Below are 27,700 nucleotides of genomic sequence, written 5' to 3' on the forward strand. Positions count from 1 at the left end.
CATGATGCATTTTTATGGAAACATGTTTTTAAAGCTGCCATGGTGATTCATGCTCTTGGGAGGCGAAGGCAGGAGGATTGCTGTTAACTTGTGGGCAGCCGGGACTACATAATGACCTCAAGGTTCATCTGAGCTATAATGTGAGACCCTGTCTCAAAAAACAAAGCAATCCAACCAACAGAAAGCACCATTTTTTTTAAAGATTTATTTATTTATTATGTATACAACATTCCTTCCATGTATGCTTGCATGCCAGAAGAGGGCACCTGATCTCATTGTTGATGGCCATGAGACACCATGTGGTTGCTGGGAATTGAACTCAGGACCTCTGGAAGAGCAGTCAGTGCTCTTAACCTCTGAGCCATCTCTCCAGCTCCAAGAAAGCACCATTTTTAAAATCAGAGACAGAACACATACACATGGGAAAATGTTATAATGAACCTTATTTTGTTCAATTAATTAAAAGTAAGAGATGAAATAAATTTCATGATGCAGAAGAAAAACTCTAGATTGTCCACACTAAAGTCTTAAAAGGCTCAGCAACATATGAGCGGGTTTATATTTTTTTAATAAGCTGTATGTTATTTATAGAAAGCTAGGAGTTTTTATTGGCGACTTTTCTCTAGCCTGGTTTGGTAAACTTGGCACTGGTGAACTCCCCAAAGCAGACAGGCAGGAGTCTGTGCTAGGAGTGTCCCAGAGCGGGCAGGTTTGTGCTCTCCTGCCAGTTTTCAGATGAACTTGATTCCTTTCACTTCCTGTTTCCTCGTCCTTTCCTCTTCCTGTCTAACTTTCCCCTCACTAGGCACAAGCGAGGCCCTCTGTCGCAGAGGATGGCTGTGACTCCAGAGGCGAGCTCAGTACTAAGCTCTGTCTTGCTCAGTGTAGCCAGCGGGAGTAAGTACAGCGCTCCACTCTGCCTGCTGCCTCTGGACAGCAGGACTTTTGCCGTGTGAGGCTGTGAAATCTGACTTTGCTTTGACGTTCCCTGAAAACACTAAAATCCTGAATTTATATAGTATCTCTCCCCAAAGCTTTCTTTCCAAAGGGTTTTTTTTTCCCTCAGCTTTACTAAAAGACTTTGGAATTGCAAACAGAAGTCTACTAACTATCTAACCTCTTTTAACCTACTGTTGAAGAATGTGGTTTGCTTAACTGAACCGTTTGTATAACAGGCTGTGCTTGTTTGAATACACCATCCAAATATGTCTGTTTCTACTATTTTTTTCTGGCAGTGTTGAGACCACAATGCCTATATGATGTCATTTCCTGGGTCCCTGACAATTTATATTTGGTCCATAAATCCTCGGGATATGATGTATATCTGAAGGTATCCCTGCTAACTTTAAGTATTTTTCTTGTCCCTGAGAAAAACATGAAATTTATTCTCTTGATTTGAAGAGTTGGCAAAACATGCCTTTTTAAAAAATTAAAATATGATTTGTTAACAAATTAAGAAGCAAGCATGTGTCAAAGATTCACTTTTGTATCGTTGTTAATAAGGGAACTAATTATGCTGTTTCAAAGGGAATTCAAAACAATGTGGGAGAGTGAGTGCTGGGATGAGATTATCAAATTACACCTCAAACCAGGCAGTGTCAAATGGGGCAATAAACTGTAGCCCATAATATTCTTTGCTGCAAAGAATACATTTGTATTTCTTCCTGACAAATGCCTTGAAGTTAACATGTAACTTGATACCTTCTGGGCCCTAATCAGTAGTAAATGAAAAGTAAACAAAGGTAGAACTCTCCCGAGAGTTCAACCATCTCTCATGTGCCTGTCAGACAATGCTCCACTGTTTTGTGAAGAGAGTATACGCTCTTTGCCGCCTGTGCTAGGTTCTGGAGATTTTTGTCCTAACCGCGCTTCCTTCTAACCTGTTGGAGTGTGTGCACTGAGCGAGGAAAACAGATTCGGGTAGTAACTGTCCCGGTTCCCTTTACCAGGCAGTATGCAGAGCCCACTCCGCTGGACGGTACAGATGGAAGCCAGCTGGAGGACAACCTGGAGAGTAGCGAGCAGAGACTCTTTTGGCACGAAGACTCCAAGCCTGGAACATTAGTCTGAATGCAGCTGGACCTCCTGACCAAGCACTGCACGTTCTCACACTCGTGTGCCTTGCAAAATGTGTTCGTCTCCTAGAAGGCTTTAGAAATGAAAGGCATCCAAAGGGCGAAGAGAAGACTCCCGTGGTTTGGAAGTGAATCACCCACTAGGTCCCACAAAGCCCTGGATGAGGGCTTGCCTTTCAAACTCTAGGCACTAACCTCTCACTAAGTCTGGTCCCGTTGTGGGATTGTTGTCAAGAGAATCGGCATGAAGCCGTGTCCCAACGGCGAGCTCTTAGGAAGGGAATAACTATTGTCAAAGGCAAGCCTTGAAACTGGGGACATGTTCAGGGAGTTTGTCCCATTGGAAAGGAGGATGGGAAATTTCCGAGCACAGTTCAGAATGCTGAGAGAGGGAGCCCTGAAGCTCCTAAGTCGTGGCTCACTGTTACAAGGTTGGAACTCGTGAGCTGGCAGAAAACACACCGTTTCTACAAACAGATGACAATTTAGACAGTATTGGAAACTTACTTGAAGAGAAGCTCGATTTTCATGAAGTTCTGACTGAGTGTAAATGGTTTAAGATATTACAAAGTGACGTTCTTCATAAGCACCATAGTATGGACTAGTCATTCTGGTCGCTGTAGCATCCTGTCCCATAACTTGGTGGTAGCCAACTAGAGGAAGTGACTGGCCAGCCCTGCTTAGAGAACGTTCTTAAGGTACATATCACCAGTCCGTAGTGGGCTTCCCAACACCGGCTGTGCAGACTGGTGTCTTTTCCACCTCACCTGTCATTTGAAGTGGCAGGTTTGAGGTGGAAAGTTTGTGAAACCACGAGTCTGGGAAGGGCTTTCAAGATGATAACGGGAAGGACCCCAGAGGACAAAGCCAACCCACATCCTCGTAGACAAATTGTGTGCCTTAAAGTGCTGAGCAGGAGAAAGCTGAACCTACGATCCGAACTCCAGAAGTAGATCTGAGTCACCCAGTGACGAAACAAGATGGGCGTAAAGGAATTTACTCCAAGCTGCAGGAGATTGAACCACGAGGCTTCAGCTACCTCCTCGGCCTTCTGGAGGAACTCATTAGCTGCCTTTGTTGTTCGTAGGAATTTGCTTGCTTGTAGGGCAGCCTTGAGCTTTGTCTCTTTATTCGGCTCCGAAATCCCACGAAAGGTGCTTCCTTTTCCCTCCCTTTTATACGAGTTTCTTGTTCATATTGTGAATAGAGACATTTCTCAACAACTTTTCTGGAACTTTTTTCTACTTGTATTCCAAAGCATGTAATATATACATAAAAATGATTTGTTAAACCAGTCCTTAGTCATTTGTATCATTAGAAATGAAGTTCAGGAAAATTTTTGGAAAAAAAAAAGACACAAGTAAAAAAAATAATAATTTATTCCTTTTTGCATATTTGTATAGCCCTCTGGGATTGGAAATAGCCTTTTGCATATACTTTCACTGTTTTGACTTTTGGAGACCTATTATTTTTCTACATAGGTCAATAAACTGAAAGTGTGCTACTGAACACGTGTTTGAGTGCTTGCCTTTATGTTTGGGGTGCGCAAGAGACAGTCTGAGGTGCTCCATTTCAAGAAGAAAATCAGACAAGACACAAACTCATTTACCATTACAGTGTTTTGTGGATTCCAAGATCCACTTTTTTATATACATACATCTGAAAATAGGACTTATATATTCATTGTGTCCTGGTGGCGTTGACTGTGATTGGGTTATTTGTTTTTGGTTTGGTTCGATTTTGTTTTTCTTTCTTTCTTAGTGACACATAAAATATTGTTTTGTTCTGTTGTTTCAGCGTGAGCCGGGACTTAGGTCCTTGCACACACTGGGCAGACTCTCTACCACTGCAGTAGACCCCAGGCCACTGCTGTGCCTTACGATACGGGGCCTTGGAATTGGTCCAGCTTGGTAGATAATCGCTTCACTGAAAATGATTGATGAGAATTTTTAGGTTTTTTTGGTTTGAAAACACTAACTGATTGATAATAAGTAATTTATCTTCGTTTTAAAACTAAGTCTTTTCAATGGAAGAAAGCATTTCTGTCTCTATTGTCTTGTCTTATTTATTGGAAAGAGCAGGGGTGGAAGTGAAATGCAGGGAAACTCAAAGGAACATTTCTGTGCATGTAGCCTACACGAAAATCCCCCTTTGCTGCTCCAAAAGCCATGTGTTCAGAATCACAAGCATAACCTTCAAAGAGAAAACGGGGCTGGGCTTTTGCATCAGAGGAGACATCTGGAGAAGAGAAGTGTCGTGGCTCTGCCACGGGGTCCCATCTGCCCTTTACAGAAACTGCTCACTCGAAAGCAAACACTAATCAAGGCAAATTTTCAACATGTAAGCATTGTCTTTTTAGTATAAAAATATCCCATACTCACAGAAAGCATCTGAAACACAGGTAGCGTAGGTAATCACGTCCTGCAAGTGTTGTTCACCAGAATGCAATTGTTAGTCTGTTATGTTAGTTTGGAGTTCTTTTTTCTTCATTTCTTTCCTTCTTTCTTTCTTTCTTGTTTCTTTTATTCCTGTTGTTTTGTTATTTAATTTTGTTTTGTTTTTCGAGACGGGTTTTTCTGTGTAACAGCTGTGGCTGTCTTGGAACTACTTTTGCAGACCAGGCTGGCCTCAAACTTGCCAAGATCTGCCTGCCTCTGCCTCCCCAGGGCTGGGATTAGAAGTGTGCATCACTACCATCTGGCTTCTTTCTTCTTTTAAGAAGAGAAATCGTTTTCAATTTTTTGTATGCGTGCATCTGCATACATGTATGTGTACAAGTGTGCAGATGCCCACAGAAGGTGTCAGGTCCCCAGGAGCTAAAGTCACAAGTGGTGGTGAGTCCTCCCCAGTGTGTGTGTGCTGGACGTGAACTCAAGTCCTGTGGAAGAGTTGCAAAGCACTCTGTGGTGGTTCCGATGAGAAATGTCCCCTATAGATGCATTTATTTGAACACTTGTTTCTCTGTTGGTAGTACTGTATGGGGGAAAATTATGGAACCTTTAGCGGGTGGAGCCTAGCTGGAGGAAGGAAGTCACTGGGGGAAAAATTTACAGCCTCTCCCTAGCTCCTCTTCTCCCTCTCTTTGCTTCCTGTGTGTGGATGAAAATGTCACCAGCGCGCTTCCTGCTTCCAGTGGTGACAATGTCTTGTCATCCCACGACATGGACTCCAGATCTGAAACTGCAGGCTAAAATAACTCCCCCTTAAGTTCCTTTTGATCATGATACTTCATCACAGCCACAGAGTGTAACCAATACACTCTTCAACTGCTAAGATCTCTCTAGCAGTTCCCTTAGTTTGGCACTTTTTTCTATGCTTACATTTTCTTTTAAAATCTAGCGTTGTATTACAAGTATCCCCTTCTATATTATTATGTGTACAACGGCCTAACATATCTTGAGCCTCACTCCATATTGATCTGCCCCACAAATGTGCATATTTTGAGTTGGAGAGATGAGGCAGTGGTTAAGAGCACTGTCTCCTCTTTTAGAAGACCTCGGTTCAATTCTCAGCATCCACATAGCAGCTCACAACCATCTGTAATTCCAGTCCCAGAAGATCCAGCACCTTCTTCTGGCTTGTATATGCACAAGACACAGACATACATACAGTCCCATACAAATAAAAAAAATAAGCAGATATGCATATTTTATACAGTGAATTTAAAAACTACGCTTGCCTCCCTTGATGTTAGTATTTTGTTCTATACGTGAGAGAAATTCAGAATTCACCTTTGTACTCATAAACTAACAAATGCAGTAAGCAATAAAAATTCCAGAATCATTTTAAGCTATTACTTTGGCCTGTTCTAAGGAACAGGGTTTAGACTAAGACATTTCCTAATATTGGACCTTAGAGAATCTTCAGTATTAGAATAATGACTTTTGTTTAAGTTTCCATTACGTTGTGCTATAGTACATCTCCAACTGTCAATGATAAAATACTGATTTTTAAATTTTCCAATGTGTTGTGAAACTATAGATTTTAAAGGTGAAATAGCTTGAATTGTTATGAGAAAATTAATTAAAGAAAGTAAATTACTAGCTGGTTACTAGAGATCCAGACATACATGTGTGTTTATTGTTAGCGTTGATGGATGGAAAGTTACTCCATCACCAAGCACCCTGGTGCATGTCTACAGTCCCTGCAGCTGCAGCGGCTTTGGCAGAGGACTCCTTTAGCCCAGGAGACCGGCCTTGGAAAAATGATGAGACTTTGTCTCAAAAACAAACAAGCACCTCCTCAGTCAAGTCATTGTCTGAATATTGACTTGCCCCAAGTTCCTGCACTGAAGTTTTCAGACTCTGCCCTGAGCCGCCCTGAAACTGGAGCTGAACATCCAAGAGGCTGCTTCTTCCACGCTCCTAAACAAGTTAAGTCACTCACTGTCTTTTACAATCTTTTTTTTTAAAATATTTATTTATTTATTATGTATACAATATTCTGTCTGCATGTATGCCTGAAGGCCAGAAGAGGGCACCAGACCTCATTACAGATGGTTGTGAGCCACCATGTGGTTGCTGGGAATTGAACTCAGGACTTTTGGAAGAGCAGGTAGTGCTCTTAACCTCTGAGCCATCTCTCCAGCCCCTGTCTTTTACAATCTTAAAGTGTGTGGAGATGCAGCCCATTTCCAGAGAGAGAAAACACCTTCGCACCCAGGCAAGTCCTGTAGGTCATGAAACACTTACTTCCCTGCCAGCTCAGTGTGCCAGACAGGGCTGGGCATGGACGCACCTCAGTTGACAGAGTACTTGCCTAGCGTGAACAGGGTCTTAGATTCCATCCCCAGCAGGGTATAAACTGGGCAGGGTGGAGGATATGCCCACAATCCCTGCACTTGGGAAGTAGAGGCAGGAGGAACAGGAAGGAAGTCATAGTCATCAACTCCACAGTGAGCAAGCTTGAGGCCAACTTGAGCAAGACCCTGAATCAAAAAATAAATAAGTAAAAATAAAATTTGGAAGCTCCTTACCTCCTCTGTTTTAACCCTACTGTCCCTCCTCTGGCTTCCCCTAAGTCTTTTCTTCTGCCTTCCTTCCAGCCCAGTCATGTGCCACCCTAGGCACATGACAGATTGGGTGTGGAAATGGGCTTGGACCTTCTCACTTCTAGAGGGACATGAGCCAGGCTGGCATGCATAAGAGCTTTGTGTGTATTTCCTCGTTTAGCCCTCACAACAGGCTGAGGTGCCCTGGGCATCCCCTGGTATAATAAGGGACCCGAGCACTGGAGAAAGTTAGGATACACATCCTGTTCACTCAAGCTCCATGTCCTAAGCTACTGAAAGTTAAGTGTTTTTAACGCAAGAAACCAAAATGAACCAAAACCTGAAATGTTTTAGAAGAGAAAAAAACGTATTACTTTATGTGCATTTGTGTATGTCTAAGTATATGTATGCATACCACAAGCATGCAAGTGCCTTTGGAGACCAGAAGAGGGCATCAAGGTGCTGGAATTTCGGTTATGGGCTGTTGTAACTACCCCCATGTTGTTGCTGGGTACCAAACCATGTCTCTGTAAGAGCAGCCAGTGCTCTTAACCACCGAGCCATCTCTAGCTTCCATTCCCTAGAACCTGTAGTTTTTGAGCACCAACCTGATTTGCTTTATACACAAAATTAGTGAAAATACTATATGAAATTTCATTTAGGTGTCTAGCATAGTGGCTTGTGCCTACAGTTCCTGTCTCCAGGACACAGAAGCAAGAAGATTGCAATTTGAAGGCCAGCCTAGGCTACATAGTGAGACCCTGCTTTCAAAAAAGGGACAGAAAAGAAAAAAAAAAAACTACACCATACTTGAACTAGAAAGAGCTTTTCAATGGATTGGTGAAAATTGTATGATATAATATAAACCCAGCTCTCACAATCGATACACCTAATTTGCATTTACCAATTTACCAGAGTAAGACCTGTGTGCAAGCACAGGTCATGATAACCTGCAACCAGGGTGTCACCAAATCTCAGCTGGCTTCTCACGAGACTTAATTATTAACGGCCGAATGAGTTCACCCGTGGACCAAATCCACTCCTTAAATGGCTCTAGTTAATAAAGCCTCTCACTCCAGTGCATCATACTTGTTACAAGCACTGATAAGCAGAACGAACTAAGTATTGATTTGTAGCCCTGAGACTGCGTATTGATCCTTCCCGTGGTGATGAGTCAGGGGCAGTATAGTGACATGAAACATGGCGTGCTCTTTATGGAGTTGCTGAGAAGCCACCTTGGAAGTCAGCTCTGTGTGTCTGGGCACTCACAAAGAAGAAGTGACCTGAGATTAGACTCCAAGCAGACTCTTAACCCACGTAAGCGGGAGAACTGCTTTGTTAACGTGCAAGCACACAGCGTCACTCCATTCCTCTTGCTTCCAAGTACCAGCAGCCTTGGTGAGACCAGTGACCTTGGACTGGGAAAAGAGTAGGAGTTGACCCAATGTGGAAGTTCAGATCATTTTCTTCTATGCTAACCATTCACAAAGCCTCCAAGGCTGAACAGGTGTGCCAGCGTCAACTATGACTGCCCTGGTCCCCGTGGAGTGTTGGGAAAGTATGTGGCTATGCTTTGGATTCACCCAGTAAACATGAGGAACATGACTGTTGCTGTAGACTATTATTTTAACCACTTGTTTAGGCTGCATTTGTTTAATTATGAAAAGGCATGTTGCATTTGTTTCACCTTGCACCTGATTGGTGTAATAAAAAGTTGAACAGCCAATAACTAGGCAGGAGAGGGATAGGCGGGGTTGGCATATAGAGAGAGTAAATAGGAGGAGAAATTCAGGCTCAAGAGAAGAAAAGAATGAGAGGAGAAATAGGAGAAGGGGGAGGAGAAAATGAGGGAGACTCCCTGGGCCAGAAGCCATGAAAAACAGTGAAAGTGAGATATACAGAAGTGAGAAAAGTAAAAAGTCCAATGCAAAAGGTAGATAAAGAGAAACAGGTTAGTTTAAGTTAAAAGGGCTAGTCAGAAAAGAGCGAAGCTGGGCTGAGCATTCAAAACTAATAATGAGTCTCTGTGTCGTGATTTGGGAGCTGCTTATTAGCCCGAAAGAATAAGCCTGGTACAAACTGATGTTTAGGGGCCCAGAAACAATAAGTAAACACAACAAGCAATCGCACCAGGACTGTGCAGGGTGATCCTTTGAGAAAACCTAGGCTGTGTACCTAGGAGCAGATGTTACATCTGGACACAGTGGTCCACAGCCTAAATCAGAGAGGAAAAGAAGCAAAGAAAATGGTTGCTATTGAGAGTCAGGCAAAATTATATGTGATTCAGAGGGCGAAAAAAAGCACCCAACAATTAACTAGTGGGCTCACTGCATATCCATAAGTCACAGACCCAGGCAACTGGATAGAATAGGCTGTTTCCCCAAGTCTTCAGCCCCATGAGGGAGAATAACTATTTGAATAATTTGATATGACTGTTAATTCTGTGAAGACCAAGGATGATGAGAGACAATAAAGCAGGGCACAGATGCTAAGATTGCTGGGACACATGGGGTCCCTTTGAGAAGATGCTGCTGCGTGGGTCATTCCCCAAAGTTCAGAGGTCAACATCTTAGAAACTAAAGGAATGTGAGGCCAACCTAGGCTGATATTGAAGAAATCTGGGTAATAGTTAGATAAGACCATGAAGAGAGTGGCTCATAAAGGTAGCCGAGTCTTTTGGTTCCGTGACCACACAACAAGCTGTAAAGCTAGAATTTCAGAGCCTCATGTATTTGATGCCTCGATCCCACGCTCTGCGATGACCATGGTGTTGTTTAGATAACAGCCAGTGACAGAGAAACTGCTTTAAATGGAGACCAATGAAAAGGAGAAAGAAGGAAGAAAGAGAGGAAAGGGTCAGGGGGAAAGGAAGAGGAAGGGCTGGAAGGCAGCTCAGCAAGGTGACGATCACAAGCAAGGGTCAGGAAGGAAAGGACGGTCCTAGCAGCCCACAGGGTGTGGTTTACAAGATGGCCATTCAGATGTCCTCCACCAGGGTGTGATTGGAAAGGCTCTTGATGAAGGGTCAGGTAACAGCCAGTGGGATTATCTTCGCAAATAACGTGGAGGAAAGTGAGCTGCTGCAGCTTTTACAACCTGTACCCCAAAGGTTTCTCTTTCAGGGAAGGAGCCTCACGTCATCTCATACCTGTCCTTCCCGATACCAATACATACACACACACACACACACACACACACACACACACACACACACGCACACATGAACACATGCACGTGCGCACACACACATACACACACACACGTACATACATACACACACACATACATACATACATACATACATACATACACACACATACATACACACACACACACATACATACATACACACACACATACATACATACACACACACATACATACATACACACACACATGCACCCCTTGTCAGGGAACCCATTCTCTAGCTTGCCCTTTCCTCATTTTTAGAAGACAAAGGCATCCTAAAAAGATAAAAAGCTGGGAAACAGCAAAGATCTCATCAGGAATCCCAGGAGCTCCAGGCTGGGAGAGGCAGCCCAGCCACCCTTCAATTACTGGAGAATCCTTTCAGGGAGTTGGTGATGTCTGGGCAGACAGTAGCATCTTCATAAACTAGTGGTTAGGGATGTGGGCTTTGAAGTCTTGGAGACAGACTATCAGGCTTGGAGTCTATCCCAGCCTCACTGCTTGTCGGTTTCTGGAGCTGGCATTAGTCTCCTGGGCCTCAGTTTCCTGTACAGGACTCACAAGGGCACTGCATGAGTTGTACAGTGTAATGCATGCAGCTAGCGCAGCACAGCATGTGCCCGGCAGGGTTTTCTGAAAATACACTGTGGGGAAGCAGTAGGAGATGTTCCACAGTAAACATGATCTAGAAAGATGAGAGTTTTTTAATCTTTGTGTGTGTGTGTGTGTGTGTGTGTGTGTTTACACATGCGTGCTTGTGCACATGTGGGCTTATTTCTATGTATGAACAGGGGCATGCACATGTGATGCACTTGCCACAGTGTCCGTGGGGATGCCAGAGGACAGCCTCGGGTCTTGTTTGAGAATGAAGCTCTTGTTTGCTCAGCACTGTTTGTTTATGCTGTGTTAGCCACCCATGTACTTCTGGGGAATCTCCATCTCTGCCGTCCAGCTCACTGTAGGACCAAAGGGTTACAGAGGCGCAGCTCATCACTGTAGGACCACTGCTTTACAGATGTGCAGCTCACTGTAGGACCACTGCTTTACAGATGTGCAGCTCACTGTGGGACCACCGCATTACAGATGTGCAGCTCACTGTGGGACCACCGCATTACAGATGTGCAGCTCATCACTGTAGGACCACTGCTTTACAGATGTGCAGCTCACTGTGGGACCACTGCATTACAGATGTGCAGCTCACTGTGGGACCACCGCATTACAGATGTGCAGCTCATCACTGTAGGACCACTGCTTTACAGATGTGCAGCTCACTGTGGGACCACCGCATTACAGATGTGCAGCTCATCACTGTAGGACCACTGCTTTACAGATGTGCAGCTCACTGGATTCCAGATGAGCTGCTCCATCACCCAGCTTTATGTGTGGTTTCAGGGTGCAGTATGAAGCCCTTATTGTTAGGAGGTGATTGCTTTACCCAATGTGTCATCTCCTCAGCCCCAAAGCTGAGGTTTTCACGGATTTAGGGTGCATTAATTTAGCCACTAAAATGGCAATACCGAAATAATCATTACAGTCAAGGGTTGATTCATGTCCCCAGCTCCTAGAACTTTTTTTTTCTTATTTAATCATCACAGCAAAGCCACCACTGTTAATCCCAAACCAAAGCTCAGGAAAGTTAAGTCATTTGTCCCAGTGTGTGGTAAGAAAGCACTCAAGGGTGGATTCCAGGTACCACAGTAGAAGAGTCAGTCCAGTGAATAGGAAGGCTGGACTAGAGGAAGGTGTTTTCCACCTCTTCCTGTCTCAACTGTCCGGAGACGGCAGGACAAAGTACACCCGTGAGAGCTCAAGAGTGAATACCACCTTAAATTAGATGCCCAGGCACCTCCCCAACACCTCCCTGGCTTATGCTGGGCAGGTCGTGCGGGTTGGCCCAAGGACAAGTTCCTGCCCTTTCTACGCGCTTAAGAAAGCAAACGAGCGGGGCGGCAAGACTCAGCAAAAGCTACGAGAGGCCAGTTAAATTTGGAAAAGAGTTCTAAGTGCCAATTTTTTAGAATCTATTTTTTCAGAGCTTTTGAAGGCATCTTGGAGAAAAAAAATCAACCAGAGCTTAGGACAAAACCATTCAGTACCAGCAGAGGAAGTGTCCTGTAGATCTAGGTGAGATTCCACCCAGAATCCCACCTAGGTATGCCCTCTCCTAGGTATGATTGAGGAGGAGCCGGTTTTACTGTAGATGCGAGGGAGAGAACAGTTAGAGGCGTCTGGAAGGGTCCAGACTGAACGGCGGACGACAAATGGGCCAAGAAAGGAACCAAACGGACCGAGAACCTAGAGACCAAAAGGGCGTGTTATACAGTGATCCGAGGCTGGGATGAGGAAAGGGGAGAGGGAAGCCCCGCCCCTGGGCTGGAGAGGCTTAGGGTAGGGACTGGGATGGGAGGAGCCACAGGTTTTGAGGGACGCTGGGAAAGCTAGCCAGCATCTGCTTTCACTGTTAATAAGCACCTCAGTTTGATAAGTAAGTGTCCCGGGTTTCTTTGAGACCTAATACCGGGCAATCCTGATTGCCAAAGCCTCAGCCCACAGCCAGCTGGGACAGCACCACACAGGAGTGTGAAGTGACGACGCACACACGAGTGGTGTACTGGCTTTCCCACCCACGGAGACGAGGCCCCGGCTCAGTGTGAGCCCTTCATCTGAACAGACCCTTTCAGGCTAGGCCAAGTTTCTTCTGTTAGTTCGGGTGTGCCTTGACTTTCCGAGTTTACAATATTGGTTAAGAAGGACACCTAGTGGCCTTCCTGGTTTACTGCAGGCAGGAATTCCTAGCTGCCCGGGCCTGAATTCAGAGTTTTTAATAATGTATGAGCAAGGTGCTACAGGCTACAAGCGGAAGGAAACAAAACGAAAAACGCAGTTTCTACTTTTTAATTCCCACCACTCGTGATTACTATCTGTGCTCGTGGGTAAGGTGTTTTTGTGTTTAAAAGCATCGCATTTATAAGATAGAAGTAACGGTAACAAAATTGCAAGGCTTCAATAATGCTTAAGACCTTAGAAGGCAGCAATTGCCAGTTCCTGAGACGAAGTAAGCCAGGTTGTTTTATGGATTCGAGTGGGACTCTGAAAAAAGGACTGATAACATTTAACAGCGTTACATTTAAGTATCAATAAGATAAAGCTTAAATATTAACAATATTTAATAGTCACTAAATTCCAAGGCAAAGATTGATGTAATGTAAGATATCTTCTCAGGTGAAAAGAAGATCAAACAAGCCCAGCTGGCAAGATTTTTTTTTGAACACAGTCTTTTATAAAAACAAAATCACACACACACACACACACACACACACACACACACACACACACACACAAACTCTACGACTTAAAAAAAGATATTAAACAAAGATTGATATGACTGATGTCTGGTTCCTTTGCCTCAGACACCAAATGGCATGGCCCTGTCTGCAGCTGTGCCAACACTGAATGAGCGGGCCAAGTGTCATCCATGCCCATTTTAGATATAAGAATGTTCAAACTCGCTGACAAAAACCAGGTCACATCGTCAAGTGCCCTCTGGAAATCACCCACACTGGAGAATCCTGGCGCATGTGATCTTTTAAAGGGGTATATAAAGGAGGACCACGGTGCTGGGTGGAACCCAGGGCCTCGCGCATGCGGGCTAGTGCTGCAGCCCTGAGACACATGCCAACAGGTTATGCTTTAACTCTTTCTCCCATTAACATATGGGAGGTGAGAACAGAGAGAGCAAGAGGGAGAGCGAGAGAGACGGAAAGAGAGAGAGAGAAGAAAGGGAAACAGAGTCTGACGTGGCCCAAACTGGCCTCCAACTTACTATGTAGCAGAGAACAACCTCGAATTTGTAATCTCCCCGCCTCTACCTCCTATCTGAGTGATGGCATTGTAAGTATGTACCTCCAGATTCGGTTCATTTGCTGTTACTGGGGACACACGGGGTAGGCTCTCCACGCACTGGGCTACAGCCCCCGCCCTCAAGCTACCCCTTGTTGACAGAATGATTTGGGCTCAGTGTTTTCTACCCGAGACTGTAATTTTACTGTTCATGTGATAGAGTTTGCTGGTGCCATGTTTGACAGACAAAAACAAAGAACACCCAGGTAAGTATGAATCTGATGCAAACAAGGATGAGCCCGTAGAGTGTGTCCAGGTCTCCCGTGTACCCTCTGTTTGGTTGGGCAGTGTCATCCTTTGCCCCATCCCCTGGGCAACCTGACGGTTTAGTAAGCAGAGCTTCAATTTCAGAGTGGTCTGGATCTCCTGGGTCGGGACTCTCACTTTTGTGGTCTTCACAGATCAGGAAATGGCTTTCATAGAGTAACAGATAGAAAAAACGTATTGAAAACTGGCTCGGTATTTTAGGCTTCTCGGCAGAGGCACAGGCTGAGCTTCCACTGGCTTCACCAAAGCATAAGTGTAGGAAATGCTCTGAGTGCTTTATGTTGCCTGCCCACCCTGCAAATGTTACTTGTCATGTTTAGATCTCCATCTATCAGCAACATAAACTACTTCCTGGGCAGAACAACAGCCCAACCTCCAGCAATCAACCTCCATTTGCGGTGTAATGCAAATGATTGCAAGCGTGTGAACTGGGGCCTTTAAAAATACCTGTAATCACGCTGCCCACCTGGTGCGGAACCATCAGTCGGAGCTCGGGAAATTGAATGTGTTGTGAGCAGTTATTTCTTCTAATAATGTGGCTGTGTGCAGATGCAGACAGATGGCTCTAGGTTCACCTCGTTAGCTACCTTGGGAGGGTTTGAGGCATTCATTTTTAAATTATAGAGGAGTGAGGCATTAGAACCTGATTCAGAGCCTTCTGACCTAGGGAGGTTTTCCGAGTTCCTCCCAAATAAACAAATCCTTCCCCAAGCACTAACTGTCTCTTCATACAACTGCCAACCTCAGAATTATTGTAGGGTGTGTGTGTGTGTGTGTGTGTGTGTGTGTGTGTGTGTGTGTGTGTGTTTGAGGGGGGGAAGAGAGACAGAGACAGAGACACAGAGAGAGTATCCTTCACTAGACTTTTCTTCCATTAGGCTGTGTGTTTTAGATTTTAGGTGTAACCTACTGGGCATAGTGGTACATACCTGTCACCCTGTTTTTCAAAAAAAGGTTCTACAATACAAGGTTTCAAAGGGGGCTGGGGAGGAGGTAGGAAGGGAATTCAGTCAGTGAAGTCCCTGACATGCAAACACAAGAAGATCTGATTTAGATCCCCAGCATCTAGACATGGTGGCATGTGCTTTTAATTCCAGTACTGGGGAGGCAGAGGCATCTAGATGTCTAGGGCCTAGTGGTCAGTCAACCTAGCCTACTTGGTGAGTTTCAGACCAGTGAGAGACTTGGGGAGTGATGACTCCGGATGTTCTCTGACTTACACACACACATACACACACACACACATACACACACACACACACACACAGAGAGAGAGAGAGAGAGAGAGAGAGAGAGAGAGAGAGAGATTCATGCACAAAGAAAAGATAAACAAATTGGTGATCCTAGCTACTAGAGAGTCTAAAACAGGAAGATCCCATGTCCTCAGCCTGCCTGGCTACACCGTGAATTCAAGGCACTTCTGAATAAATTATTCATCAATCCTGCAGAGCCAGTACAAGCATGACATCCTGAGTTTGATCCCAGGGTCCCACGTGGAATGAGAACTGACTCCCTGAAGCTATTCTTTGATATACACACACATGTAAAAGTATGCCCGTTTCTCCACAATACATCACATATACACACACACATGTGCATGCACACACATGTGAACACACACATAATAATAATTAAAATTAAAAGCTATCTCAATATAAAAAAAATGTAGAGACAGAGTTGAGAATACAGCTCAGCGGTGGATGTTTGTCTGGGATATAGAGAGTTGAGGTCCAATCTTTTGTACTGAAATTAAACAACAGCAAAAGAACAATTGTTTTTGTTAGCCGCTTCCTTTTGCCAAGCGTCAGGGAATACTGGTGGTATCTGCCCAGGAGCAGTCAGCAAAGAGCTTGTGCTATTAACATGGTAGGCTACTTGCCAATTGCAGGGTTTACTCCCCAGCCCGATGGTTACAGGCTGGTCTTCCTCTAATGGGTCCTTTATCTTCTGCTATCAAGTGTATCACATTAAAATAATTATAACTTTCCTGAAATCCCAAACAAGGAATGCCTTACAGGGGGAGATAGATACAAATTGCTTGTTTATCTTTCTTAATTTTAGGGGGAGCCGAAGGAAGAGAGTTCTTGCAATGAGACAATAAATTGAAGTTGAGAAACAGAAAAAGATCCATGTGTATGCCAAAGTCCATTAGCGCCGCCCCTAAGATTGCAGGCTAGTAACTGAAAACATGGTGGCTCCTGCTATTGGCAGGTCCCATGCTTTCCTGAGGGGTATAGTGACTTGGGAGTCATTTTGCTTCTAAATGTAACGACGGTAAGAAGCGCTAGTGATGTGGGAGTCATTTTACTAACAAACACAACAAAGGTAAGAGCTGCCTTAAGAACGCCTGAGGTCAGCTTCAGCTTGCCGTACTCCGTTTCCTCCTCGTGGTTGTGGTGAGGTAGGTACCATCACAACTTCTGTTTTGCAGATCAACAAGCAGATCCTCGTCGGGTTTCACACTGGAGGTCACCTTTCAGCTGGGAATGGGGACGAAGATTTGTGACTGTGAAAAGGAGACGGTGAATATGTAAGTACATAGTGCCCAGCAGCCGTGATCTCGGCTGACTGGTTCTTTCCCTCGGGAACAATGCCATTGGGCCACTTTAGAAATGAGCCCAGTCACTAATGAGCCCCCTTTGGTAACTAATATCCCTTTGGCTAATGTCCCGTTTGGAAGAGCTTCATGGAATTCACGTTGTTGATAAATGTAAATTTCTGGTTTCAGTTAATACAAGCAACTTGATAACCACATGGTAATTTGTAGAGTTCGATGCATAAATTAGATACGTGAAGACTGTCAGAGTAGCCGTGACGGTCCAATGGCCTCCTCAGAAACTGTTGGCTTGACATTGACAGTTGGTCTGGCATAGTCTCAAAGGGAATAAGGTTTGCGTTGGACGTGTACCAGGAATCTCAAAAGAGATGCACATCTTTAGCCCAGTGTCTCTGTTGGGGTGGTATCACAAGTTACCATGGAGCAGACTAGCAAGGTAATCAGACTCTGGGGGAGAAAGAAAATAGCTCCAAACTCCGAGGCCCCAGATTCTGAACAACGATATGTCTCTCACAGCTAGAACCACAGCTCCGAGCAAGCCTTTCGTCATTCATTAGTAATTTATTCATGGCTAGGGCAACTGTTGTTTCTTAGTTTTACATGATCTGTGAAAAAGATTATTGTATATATCAATTTCAAACATAACCAATAAGCATTCTCTGACATAGGCTGTTCTTGAATTAAAAACACACTCAAATTTGTATGTGTCTCAGTCTTGTAGGGGTGGGGACAGAGATAATACGACTGATTCAAAATAACACAGAGAGAATTTCTATATGACTTTATGCAATAAATGTCTTTAAGTGCATTACTTCTACTTATATTTAACTTTATTAGACAGGTAAACGTTAAGTTCTTTGGTATGTAGTACTATTCCTTTCTACTTCATGGTTTCATAAGGATTCTGCAGTAAGCACTGCTTTCAGAAGCACAGATTCTAAAGTCCCTTGTGAGGGCCCAGGACTCCGTGGCTCTTAACCACATTCTCCTGGCATTCTTCACCCCAGCTCCTGACTGAAGAAAAGTTCAGTGTATAATTCTAAGAGGAAATACCATGTGATGGGTTCTGCTCTAAGATATGTGGTAAGGGGGAGTCCTACACACACACACACACACACACACACATACACACACACACAAGCATGCACACACCCGGGGGTGGGGGGAGAAGGAGAGTAGACACACACACACACAGAGAGAGAGAGAGAGAGAGAGAGAGAGAGAGAGAGAGGCCTACTCTCTCTGTATCTGGGTGCCTACTCGGGAAATTCTCACTACTTCTCAGCCTTTCCCCCAGAAGTCTTTTCTTTGCTATGAAGGGTGATCTATATTGCAGAAAACTTTGCTCCACCATTGGCATCAACCTCTGGATACTAATAATACTCCTCCGTTTTTAATAACTAGAAATACATAATCATTGCCAATGTCTTCTGAAGGGGCAAAATCTCCCAGACATTCTTCCAAGTGGAGAACCACCACTAACCAAGTGTTAGCCACCAGGCTAACAGGAAGCATTGCTGGTCAAACTAGAGACATGTGACCTTCATGGTGACAGTCTGACCTCCTTTTGGCCGTTTCATTCATGGTGTGGGCACCGTGTTAAAGAACTCTTAACCTGGGCTCTTCGGTGTCTAACACCTCTTAGGTCACATGGGCCAAGAATGTACTGGTCAGAAGACACCGTTTAGCCTTCTAGAATCCAATCCCATGTTTGTTCTTACTAGCTGTGTAAAGTAGTTAAATCTCTCTCTTTCCCTAGGCCCCAGCTTCTGAATCTAGAAAATGACAATAAACATAGCATTCACTGTTGGAGCTGTCATTTTTCCCATACTCAATATCCATGTTCCCTTCCTTCTCCTCTAAAACCTTTCAGTTTTGAATTGCAACACACCCAGGTTAGAATTGCCAGAGTTAGAAATAAAAATCCAGGATGCCCAGTTAAATCTTATTTTAAATAAGAGCTAACTACTTTTTTAAAAGTTAAAGCAGATCTGAGTTTCTGCAGATTATCTGAAAATCAGGCTTATTAGCCGACCCAGCTCAGTTAATACCTCCCGTCGACAGGCCCCATTTGCCTCTAAAGCAGGGCTCATGACCCGGTCTGGATGACGAAAACAAGTGTCCTAGGAGCATGGATGCTTTCCTGATTAAGCAACAGTGGAATTTGGGTATAGCTCTCTGCCTGCCCTTCTTCCTGCTGGCCTGAGAGGGTTTGGTCCTCTGAGTTAGAGAGGCTATCTCCTCTGCCTGAGTGAAGACCGAGAGCCATCATCCTGACGGGAACGAAGATATTCTTTCCAGAGAGAAACATGCACCCTCCCTTTAATTTATCAGACTATTAAAACAAAGGACCCCAAGTGATGGGAATTTCACAACTAGGGAAGGGCAGCCAGAGGGGGACTCATCTCTTGAAAGAGCTTCCACACAGCTCTGTCACACTCAGACTGCCTTCTGGGAGAAACTGGGAGTCAGGCAATGATTTCACCAGGACCTCATCTTGACAAGGTTGCTTGGTTATGCATGCCTCTTGCCACAAGGTTGCTTGGTTATGCATGCCACTTTAACCCTAAATCTCACTGGGAACCCCGAGCACAGACCTGAGGGGGTCCCTGGATCTTCTTCCTCTTCTCATCCTGGCCACATGGAACACGCTTTCTTTCTCTGCTTACCGTTCTTATTGTTGGCTTAATTGGCCTACGTGGGGCAGGTGGCAGAGTTCAGGCTCTGACTGTGAGGACTCTGGAGCCAGTAGGAGATGTCACCCCAGCCGCCTCCTGCCTGAGCAGCTGAAGCTCATCCTTGGGTGGAAACCTAAAGACAATGTCAGTCTTTCTTTTGTCCCCAGGGGAGGCTGCCTTTTATAGAGCACATCACAGGACCAGCACCATGTGGACTCCAGAGGGGCTCTGTCCACGGGAGACACTCCAGGGAAATGAGGGTAAAAGGAAGAATTTGGGGAAGATGTTCGGCAACTCACCCCTTCCTGCCTAGCTGAGCCACACAGTGTCCTTCATGTACCACAAACCAACCCCACCAACCTGTCCTACAGCAACATCTCCATCTCTGGGACTCGATCTTCTCTGACACCCCACTTCCAGCACCTCAGGCAGGTCTGGAGAGAGGAGGGAGCCTCTCTATACATCAGCCCCATCTCATGTTTTCTCCCTCATACTTCACCTCTGCCTAGGGTTGGGTGAAGTGTAGCTGGAGGCTTTCCTGTCCTGCCCTCCAGTTCCCGAAGCCGTTTCCAAATTGACACTCAGAGGCTTAATAGTAACTGTTGTTAATTGTTTGGCCGATGGCTCAAGCTTATTACTAGCTAGCTCTTACACATAAATTAACCCATTTCTATTAATCTGTGTGTTGCCACATGGACCGTGGCTTACCGGCAATGCTCTGGCATCTTACTCCTCTGAAGGCTGCCGGCATCTCTCTCTACTTCACCTTCTTTCTCCCTGTATTTCCCTCCTAGCTATATTCTGCTCTGACATAGGCCAAAGCAGCTTTATTCATCAACCAATAAAAGCAACACATATTCATAGCGTACAGAAGGACATCCCACATCAGTGGGAGGTTCTGATTCGTTGCTCCCTCACACAATCTTTTTCTTTCTTTGTCTTTTTGTAAAGAGCTAAATTTATTTATCAGTATGTGTGTTCACAAACATATGCGTGAAACCCAACACAAATGTCAGGGTCAGAAACCAACTTCAGGAGCCAGTTCTTTTTTTAAAAAAGCGGGGGGGGGGGGGCTGTGCTAATCCTTGACTATTTCATTTATTTATTTATTTATTTATGTATTTATTTATTATATATACATCATTCTGCCTCCATGTATACTCACATGCCAGAAGAGGGCGCCAGATTCATTACAGATGGCTGTGAGCCACCATGTGGTTGTTGGGAATTGAACTCAGGACCTCTGGAAGAGCAGCCAGTGCTCTCTTAACCACTGAGTCATCTCTCCAGCCTGAGTCAGTTCTTTCCAACTACCATCTGGGTCCAGGAGATGAAACCCAGGTCATCAAACGCCGACTGTGTTAACCCGCTGGGACATCTCACCAGCTCTGAACACACAATTGCCAGGAAACGTGCTTCCTCAAAGGCATTGGGGGATGATGATAAATAATATGGTGACATCAGGTGCTAGTGCTTGTAAGGAGGTGAGGCTGCGCGTGGGAGCCCGACTTGGGGCCCAGACTTGCCCTCTTTGTCTACTCTGTCTCCCAGTCTCTCTTTCTCTGCTTTCAAGGAACAGATTCTGCAGAATAAACTTGCATTTCACTTGGTTTTTTTTTTTTTTTTTTTTTGGTCTTGATCCCTTCATTTGTCCTCTAGGGATGAGAACCTTGTTAGGGGAAAGGTGTGAATACCATTTTAAAACCTAATCTGTAATTGCAACAGATTAGAAATCTTTTGTTGTTGTTGTTGTTGTTGTTAAACTAATTATTTCAGTTGTGGCTGAATACATGTTTTACCTTGGAAAGCAGCTTGATTGGTAGTGGCTGGTTGGTATGAGGCTCTGTAGGCAAATGTGCCTCGGGTTAGAGATCAGGGATCGATTAGAGATGTCTGCCATCCACATGACAAAAGAGAGTGCTGTTTGTCGTCCGGGGATCTGTAACTTAAGCCCCACTGGTAGTTGTCATTTTCTGCTGGGTCATGCCCTGGCATGGCCTTGGCAGGCTGTTCGGCTACCTTGGTAGCAACTGAGTCGCTGTTTGTTTATCTTGCCTACTGTGCAAGAATTAATTTTGCACAATCAACATTTGTATCTTACTTTAAATCACTAAATTAGAAAACAGATGAAATGCCCATCTCCAAGCTCTTACAAGAAGTGTAAGCTTTAACATTTATGCTGATGCCAAGAAAGATGGAAAGTCCATCAGGATAAATTCAAGGGCTATAGCTACACCCAAAGTATGCTCCTGATTGTCTGGTTTTTATTTTTTCCCGTGAAGCTTTGGGGTGACATTTCACTTCATCTTAAGAACACACAGTTAGGAAGACATAAGAAAATCATGGTCACTGAAACCATTCACACCACAACAGATGGAAAGACCCCAAGAACTGCTTAGTGACAACAGTAATGGAATAATTTGCCTTCCAAGCCTCAACTACACCCAGGGCCCCTCCTACATACCCTTCTTGTTGTTGGTAGGACATTATTGTAAAGATGCCACCTGACTCTCTGTGAACCCTTAGATGACATTTCAGTGGACTGCATTTGGACAGAGATCGTTTTTTTTTTCAATTTTAGAAGCCTTCATCATACATATAAGTATTTTTTTCTCAAATAATGCTAGTTTGAGTTACACAGTACGTAGTTAAGCAAAGACCAGGAATGCTGGCAACTCAATGCAGTAATCAATGGTTAAATCGACCACCAAGAGCTTTAGAGAATAAAATGTCAGAAATAAAACCAACAGGGTGAAATTTTGTTGGAAGCACTTGGTGTATGATACTTTCATTCGCTTAAAAATAGAACCCAGGAGCTATGTGAAGTACTTAAGGAATGACGTTTGTCGCTGGGTCAGACAGTGACTTAAAATAAGAGTGGTAGCGGTATAAGTACACACACATGCTTAGTCGTAAGCTGCTTAGGGGTTTTGTGGTTGTTTGTTCTTTCTGGTGGGTTAAATGTTCAAATTCCGAGGATGAGGTATTCAAATGGGAAATTCTGAAGACAGCTGAAGCCCTCCTTCCAGAAAGCTCGTTGACTACGCCTTCAGAACTAGTGGGGGGGTGGGATTACTCTTCTTTTCTGCTTGGTTGTAGCATTTTTTCACCCCAGTCCACCACTTTATCTAGATTGGTAAGAGCATACAAGGTGAATCGATTGTGACTTTTGCAAGACAAGGACCAGCTACAGTATGGTTGGCTATTTTGGACTTTGATTTGTTATTTTTGGTTCGGGTTGTTCCAAAGATGTCACACAACCTCCAGCAGCCTTACTGTGTAAGCTGACACGCTGGTGGCTGCATACAATTGCAAGGTGATGATACCCGTGTCCTGACCGAGTGGGAGGTGAACTCCCTCTGTGTACACACTGCTCTGTAGAAACCGATGAGAAGGCCAATTCCAGATTTCAGTGCAGAAGCAGACAGTAAGTTGTGGCTTTCTCAGTGTTTCTAATGACTGCAAATTCATCTAATGTGTCTATCATATATATCTTATACTTCTTCCTAGCCACTGAAGCAATGCATTTTTCACATATGAACCACATATGTTCTGCATGTATTGAACCTTGAAAATGTACAGTGAACAGATCTGGTTCTGGCCTGTATAAAGCTTCTTAGTTCTTGGAATATTGAGAAATAGTTCAATATAAAGAATATAACAACCATGTATGTTTTACTAATAGTGACCACTTATCTATCTGAATTTCACCTCTCTCTTTTAGTCAGTGAAAGTGTGGGGAGTATATTTAAAAAATAAAAACTACCATTCAAAAAACCATTGGCATATTCTCTCCAGTATTGGTATTTTACCTGCATGTATATCTGTGTATCACATACATGCCTAGTACCCACTGAGGCCAGAAGAGAGCATCACACTGCCTGGAACTGGAGTTACAGATGGTTGTGAGCTACCATATGGGTGCTGGGAACCACACCAGTGTCCTTCAGAAGAGCAACCAATGATCTTAACCATTCAGTCATCTCTCCCTTCAGTCCAACGAGACTGGCTTTAGACTTTCAATATTGACTGATTTTTCTGCTACCCATTGAGTGCCTCTGCTTTGTATTAGCCGACAAAAACTAAGCAGACATCTGACTGGATCACCACCCTGGCAACCACCAAGTAGATGTTCGAACAGACTACCACCCTAGCATCCGTGAGAAGCTGGAGAAGAGAAAAAAAAATGAGATGAAAATGAGCAGCTTCAGGCAATCTGAAGAAAATGTGATTTTTATCATTCAACTGAGCTTTTCACCATAGTGCTACAAACATATTAGAATACTTAAACACCACGGCAAAGTGTCAACTTGAATTAGGAGGAAAACATTAGGTGTTAATTAATTTTGTTTGGTTTTGAGATGAGGTCTCACTATGTAGCCCTGGCTGTTCTGAAGCTTGACAAGATCAACCTGCCTCTGCCTCCCAAGTGCTGGGGGTGCAGGTGCTAGCATCACTGTGTTGTACTTGGGTATGACTTTGTCTTCGACTGCTTCATACGCCATAAAACCTTTCTTCTACAAAGAATCAGTTCTGTGACTGTAGCTTAGAACACATAAAAAACACATGACATTGAATAAGAGTTTTCAGCCCAATGCACACACCAAGCAATATTAGGACACCAGATTTTTACAACCAGAAAAGGCTTGATTATGTACGGTCAGCAGACAAGGAGACCGGATCCCCAAGTTTGCACCTGCTCCCCAGTGGTTAGCATCCAGGACTTAATAGCAAGAAGACAGAGAAAGTTGCTCCTGCTAACTGAATGGCACAAGGGGAGTTTGGCACTCTTTCATGCAGGTAATGGGCCTCCGTGTATGTCACATGCTTCTTCTATGTGGAGGACTGGATATTGTAGCTTCTAACATTATCAGCTGAACGAGCAGGCTTCCTTTGTGCGTGTTCATTTTTTGGACAGTCAGTTCTGACCTGCTTGAATACCTCAGAGGCTTTTCCTGAAAGATATCCTAAACCCTTTGTTATATAATAGCCTAATTTAACAGTTATCTTTCTTTTATTGTCTTCCTCCCATTCCCCTGACAACAGCACCCACCCCCATAATCTGCGAAGCACCATCCTTTGCCCCACTGGGGAGAAGCATTTTTGAGCAGACAGCCATATACCCATTCACTGGAATTTGAATTACAAACTGTACTTTTTAAACATGTGTCCCAGCTTTTGTGTGCGTGAGAGTCAGGGTCTGGTGTAGCCCATGCTGGCCTTGAACTCACAGTGTAACCAGGGATGACCTTGAACTTTGGATCCTCCTGTTCCCACTTCCTGTGCTAGGATCACAGGCAAATACTGGGTGCTGGGATTCAGCTCAGCGCTTCCTCCATGCCAGGCAAGCATCCTACCAACTGAACTACCTCCTCAGTCCAAGGGCACTACAAAGCACAGGTCACTCTGAGTCCTTCTAAGCCCTTTGGAATGGCTTCCAGTTACATTTAGAATAAATGTCCAACAAGGTTTTGCATTATCTGCTTTCTACCCTGTCCCTCCAGCTCTTTCTGTTATCTCCCTCACCCTCTTCCATGATTTGTCCCCAGTCCCTACTCACACACCTGGGAAGAGCAGCAAGATGTAGGAAAGAGGGACATGAACGGTTATCACAGGAAACTACCAATTATTCCGGCATTCCACAGACCTTCCATAAATAGGCTGGTGGTACCACTCATATGTTCATAATTCACTTATTCAACTGTTTGAGCTTTCCTTCTCTGTCCTAGGGATAACACGGGGAACAAGGCAGCCACTGTCTGAGTTAGCGTACCTTGCAGTTTGAGGAAGCATGGCAGATTCTACCAGAGATGAAAAGGCAAATCTCAAAAAGGCATTGCTAAATTTGACAAAAGGCAGAGCTACCAGCTAAGTGGCTCTCTAAAGGCACAGAAGGGAACAGGCTCATTTGTGTGCATGCACCTGGAATATACTTTAAAAACTGCTCTGTCCAGTCACTGGAGTGTACGTTTCATACAGGAGTTTACGGAATGGTCCTGTACATTCGTAAAAACCCATCTCTACATAAGTACTTTCCCCCAGAATCATAGAACTCATGCCCAGTCATTTAAAAACACCAAGTTATGAAAGACATTTTTTTTTCCTTTGGCTAACGATTGATTCATTTTGGAAAGCAAGACCCTGACAAATTTGGAAGAACAGGCCTGAAATGAAGCTCTCGGGAGACTGGAGTAGGAAAATCTCTGCAGGTCTGAAACCAGCAGGGTAGCCATTTCCCGGGCAGTTGGGACTTCATCCTGGGACACTACCTCAGAAAACAAAAGGAAAAGGAAAAGGAAGAAGAGGGGAAGAGAAAATCCTTGGACTTCCATATGACACCATGGGGGGACTGAGGAAGGGTGATTAACTATATCACCAAAAGTTGGATTATCCCCAACAAAGACAGTCATAGTTTCTGCACAGAATGAACCACATCTTCAAAGGGAAGGACTGGAAACAATCTTAAAAGAAAAAACTCGAGGTTAGGGATTTAACTCAGTGGTAGGTTGCAAGTGCTAGGCCCTGGGTTTGAGCTTCAGCTCCTGAAAAGGAAGGGAGGGAGGGAGGGAAGAGAGAGAGAGAGAGAGAGAGAGAGAGAGAGAGAGAGAGAGAGAGAGAAAGAGAGAGAAAGAGAGCCTCAAATAGCCTTTAAAGGGGAGCCTGGAGGAATCCCAGACCACACTGAGGGAGATCATCTGGCAACTTGTTAGTTCAGGTTTTTTCCTGTCCACATATTTCCTCTTCTGTTATTTAATAATGAAGTTATCTTAAAGACAAAGAGCAAACATCCTTCTTTCTAGTGACCATATTTTTCAGTCACATCTTTGGAAAAGGATCAAAGGAGAGGCCTGTGGTACTTAGTAAAGTTTGATAAAATTCTTGAGACACCGCACACAGTTCCTGGTTGCTCTTCTGAGGTTTCTGGTTACTCTGGCCTTTTCTCCAATGTCACTATTGCTTCTTGAGTAACGACCTATGCGATCTAAATTCTCCTTGCATTTCAATTAACTGAAGTGCTCACAGCTTGTATAGGTATACACATAGCCTGCTTTTTTTAACCTTCATATTTTATTTAAAACTTCACTGACATATTGGTATGTATTTTGCACTGAGCAAAATACCCATGTCTTAAGCACCCTCACAGATCAGTTTTGGCAAATGCATTCACCTAAGCAACCAACACCCCAACTGAGATACAGCAGTCTCCCCAGAACTTTCCTGCTGCCTGCTTTCCCGTCAATCCCACTCCCTGTAAACAGCTACTCTTGGTCAATCTCTGCAGGTGACCTTGCACTTGACCCTCATACAAAACAGAATCCTTCTACATATGTTCTTCCTATTTGGCTTTTTCCATTCAACGTGAAGCTCTTGGAATATGGAGGTGTTGCTGTGAACAATGGACATGTTTGCAGTATTGAGCAGTCTTCCTTCATATTCCTAGAGCAGAACGTCCTTATGTGTATTTCTGTTGGTGGACTTCAAAATACGAAACAAAGCAAGGCTTCATGTATCCCAGGCTGGTCTCAAATACCAGATGTAGACAAGGAAGACCTTGAACTTGGGATCCTCCTGTTTCTGTCTTCCAAGGGATTGACCCTTAAGGCTTTGGCAGGCTAGGCAAACACTCTACCAACAAAGCTACAACCATAGCCTTTTTTTTGCTGGAGTCTTTCTGGAATAAGCATTCTGACGCCCCTCAGAGTAGAAGGGAAGAGATATCACTGGTGGACAACAGCCAGGACAGCTCCTGAAAGGCTTCCATGCCAGGTCTAATTTGTATTCTCATTTTATACTCTAAAACTACTAGGTGGGGCAGACAAGCAAGTCAGACTTCATAGGAGGGTCCATGGCAGTCAGCTGGTTGTTAAGGGCAAGGCCCATTGTCTCAGCAATTCCTCAAGGTCATTCTGTTTCAACTAGCAAGTGAGGTCTGGCAAATAGAAAGCACAAGCAGTGCTTTGTGTAAACCACTAAATAAATCAACACACCATTATCTAATAGTTGGTCTTTGCTACCTTATTCTACTCCACCCTATTGTGGACTT

General features: G+C 44.2%; 2 protein-coding genes across 7 annotated transcripts in view; both read left to right on the forward strand.

Moving 5' to 3' along the window:
* The window catches only part of Frmd4b (FERM domain containing 4B), a 332,373-nt gene extending 328,789 nt beyond the window's left edge, over positions 1–3,584 (forward strand). For 5 of the 6 annotated variants that reach the window (XM_085686778.2, XM_048438441.3, XM_085686780.2 and 2 more), the window contains one exon: positions 1,950–3,584. In XM_085686778.2, the coding sequence (XP_085542904.1) occupies positions 1,950–2,070 (121 nt within the window). In that variant the 3' untranslated portion in view covers positions 2,071–3,584. Of the gene's footprint in view, positions 1–805; positions 898–1,949 lie in introns of all 6 variants that reach the window. The other variant, XM_085686781.2, reaches the window with a different exon arrangement.
* A 10,395-nt stretch (positions 3,585–13,979) lies between these two features.
* The window catches only part of Lmod3 (leiomodin 3), a 45,044-nt gene continuing 31,323 nt past the window's right edge, over positions 13,980–27,700 (forward strand). Inside the window, exons 1-2 of the mRNA XM_085686777.2 lie at positions 13,980–14,145; positions 16,853–16,951. The gene's annotated coding sequence lies outside the window, so the exon portion shown is untranslated. The remainder of the gene's footprint in view (positions 14,146–16,852; positions 16,952–27,700) is intronic.

This window comes from Myodes glareolus, chromosome 3 (genome assembly GCF_982192425.1).
Source record: "Myodes glareolus chromosome 3, mMyoGla1.1, whole genome shotgun sequence".
NCBI lineage: Eukaryota > Metazoa > Chordata > Mammalia > Rodentia > Cricetidae > Myodes > Myodes glareolus.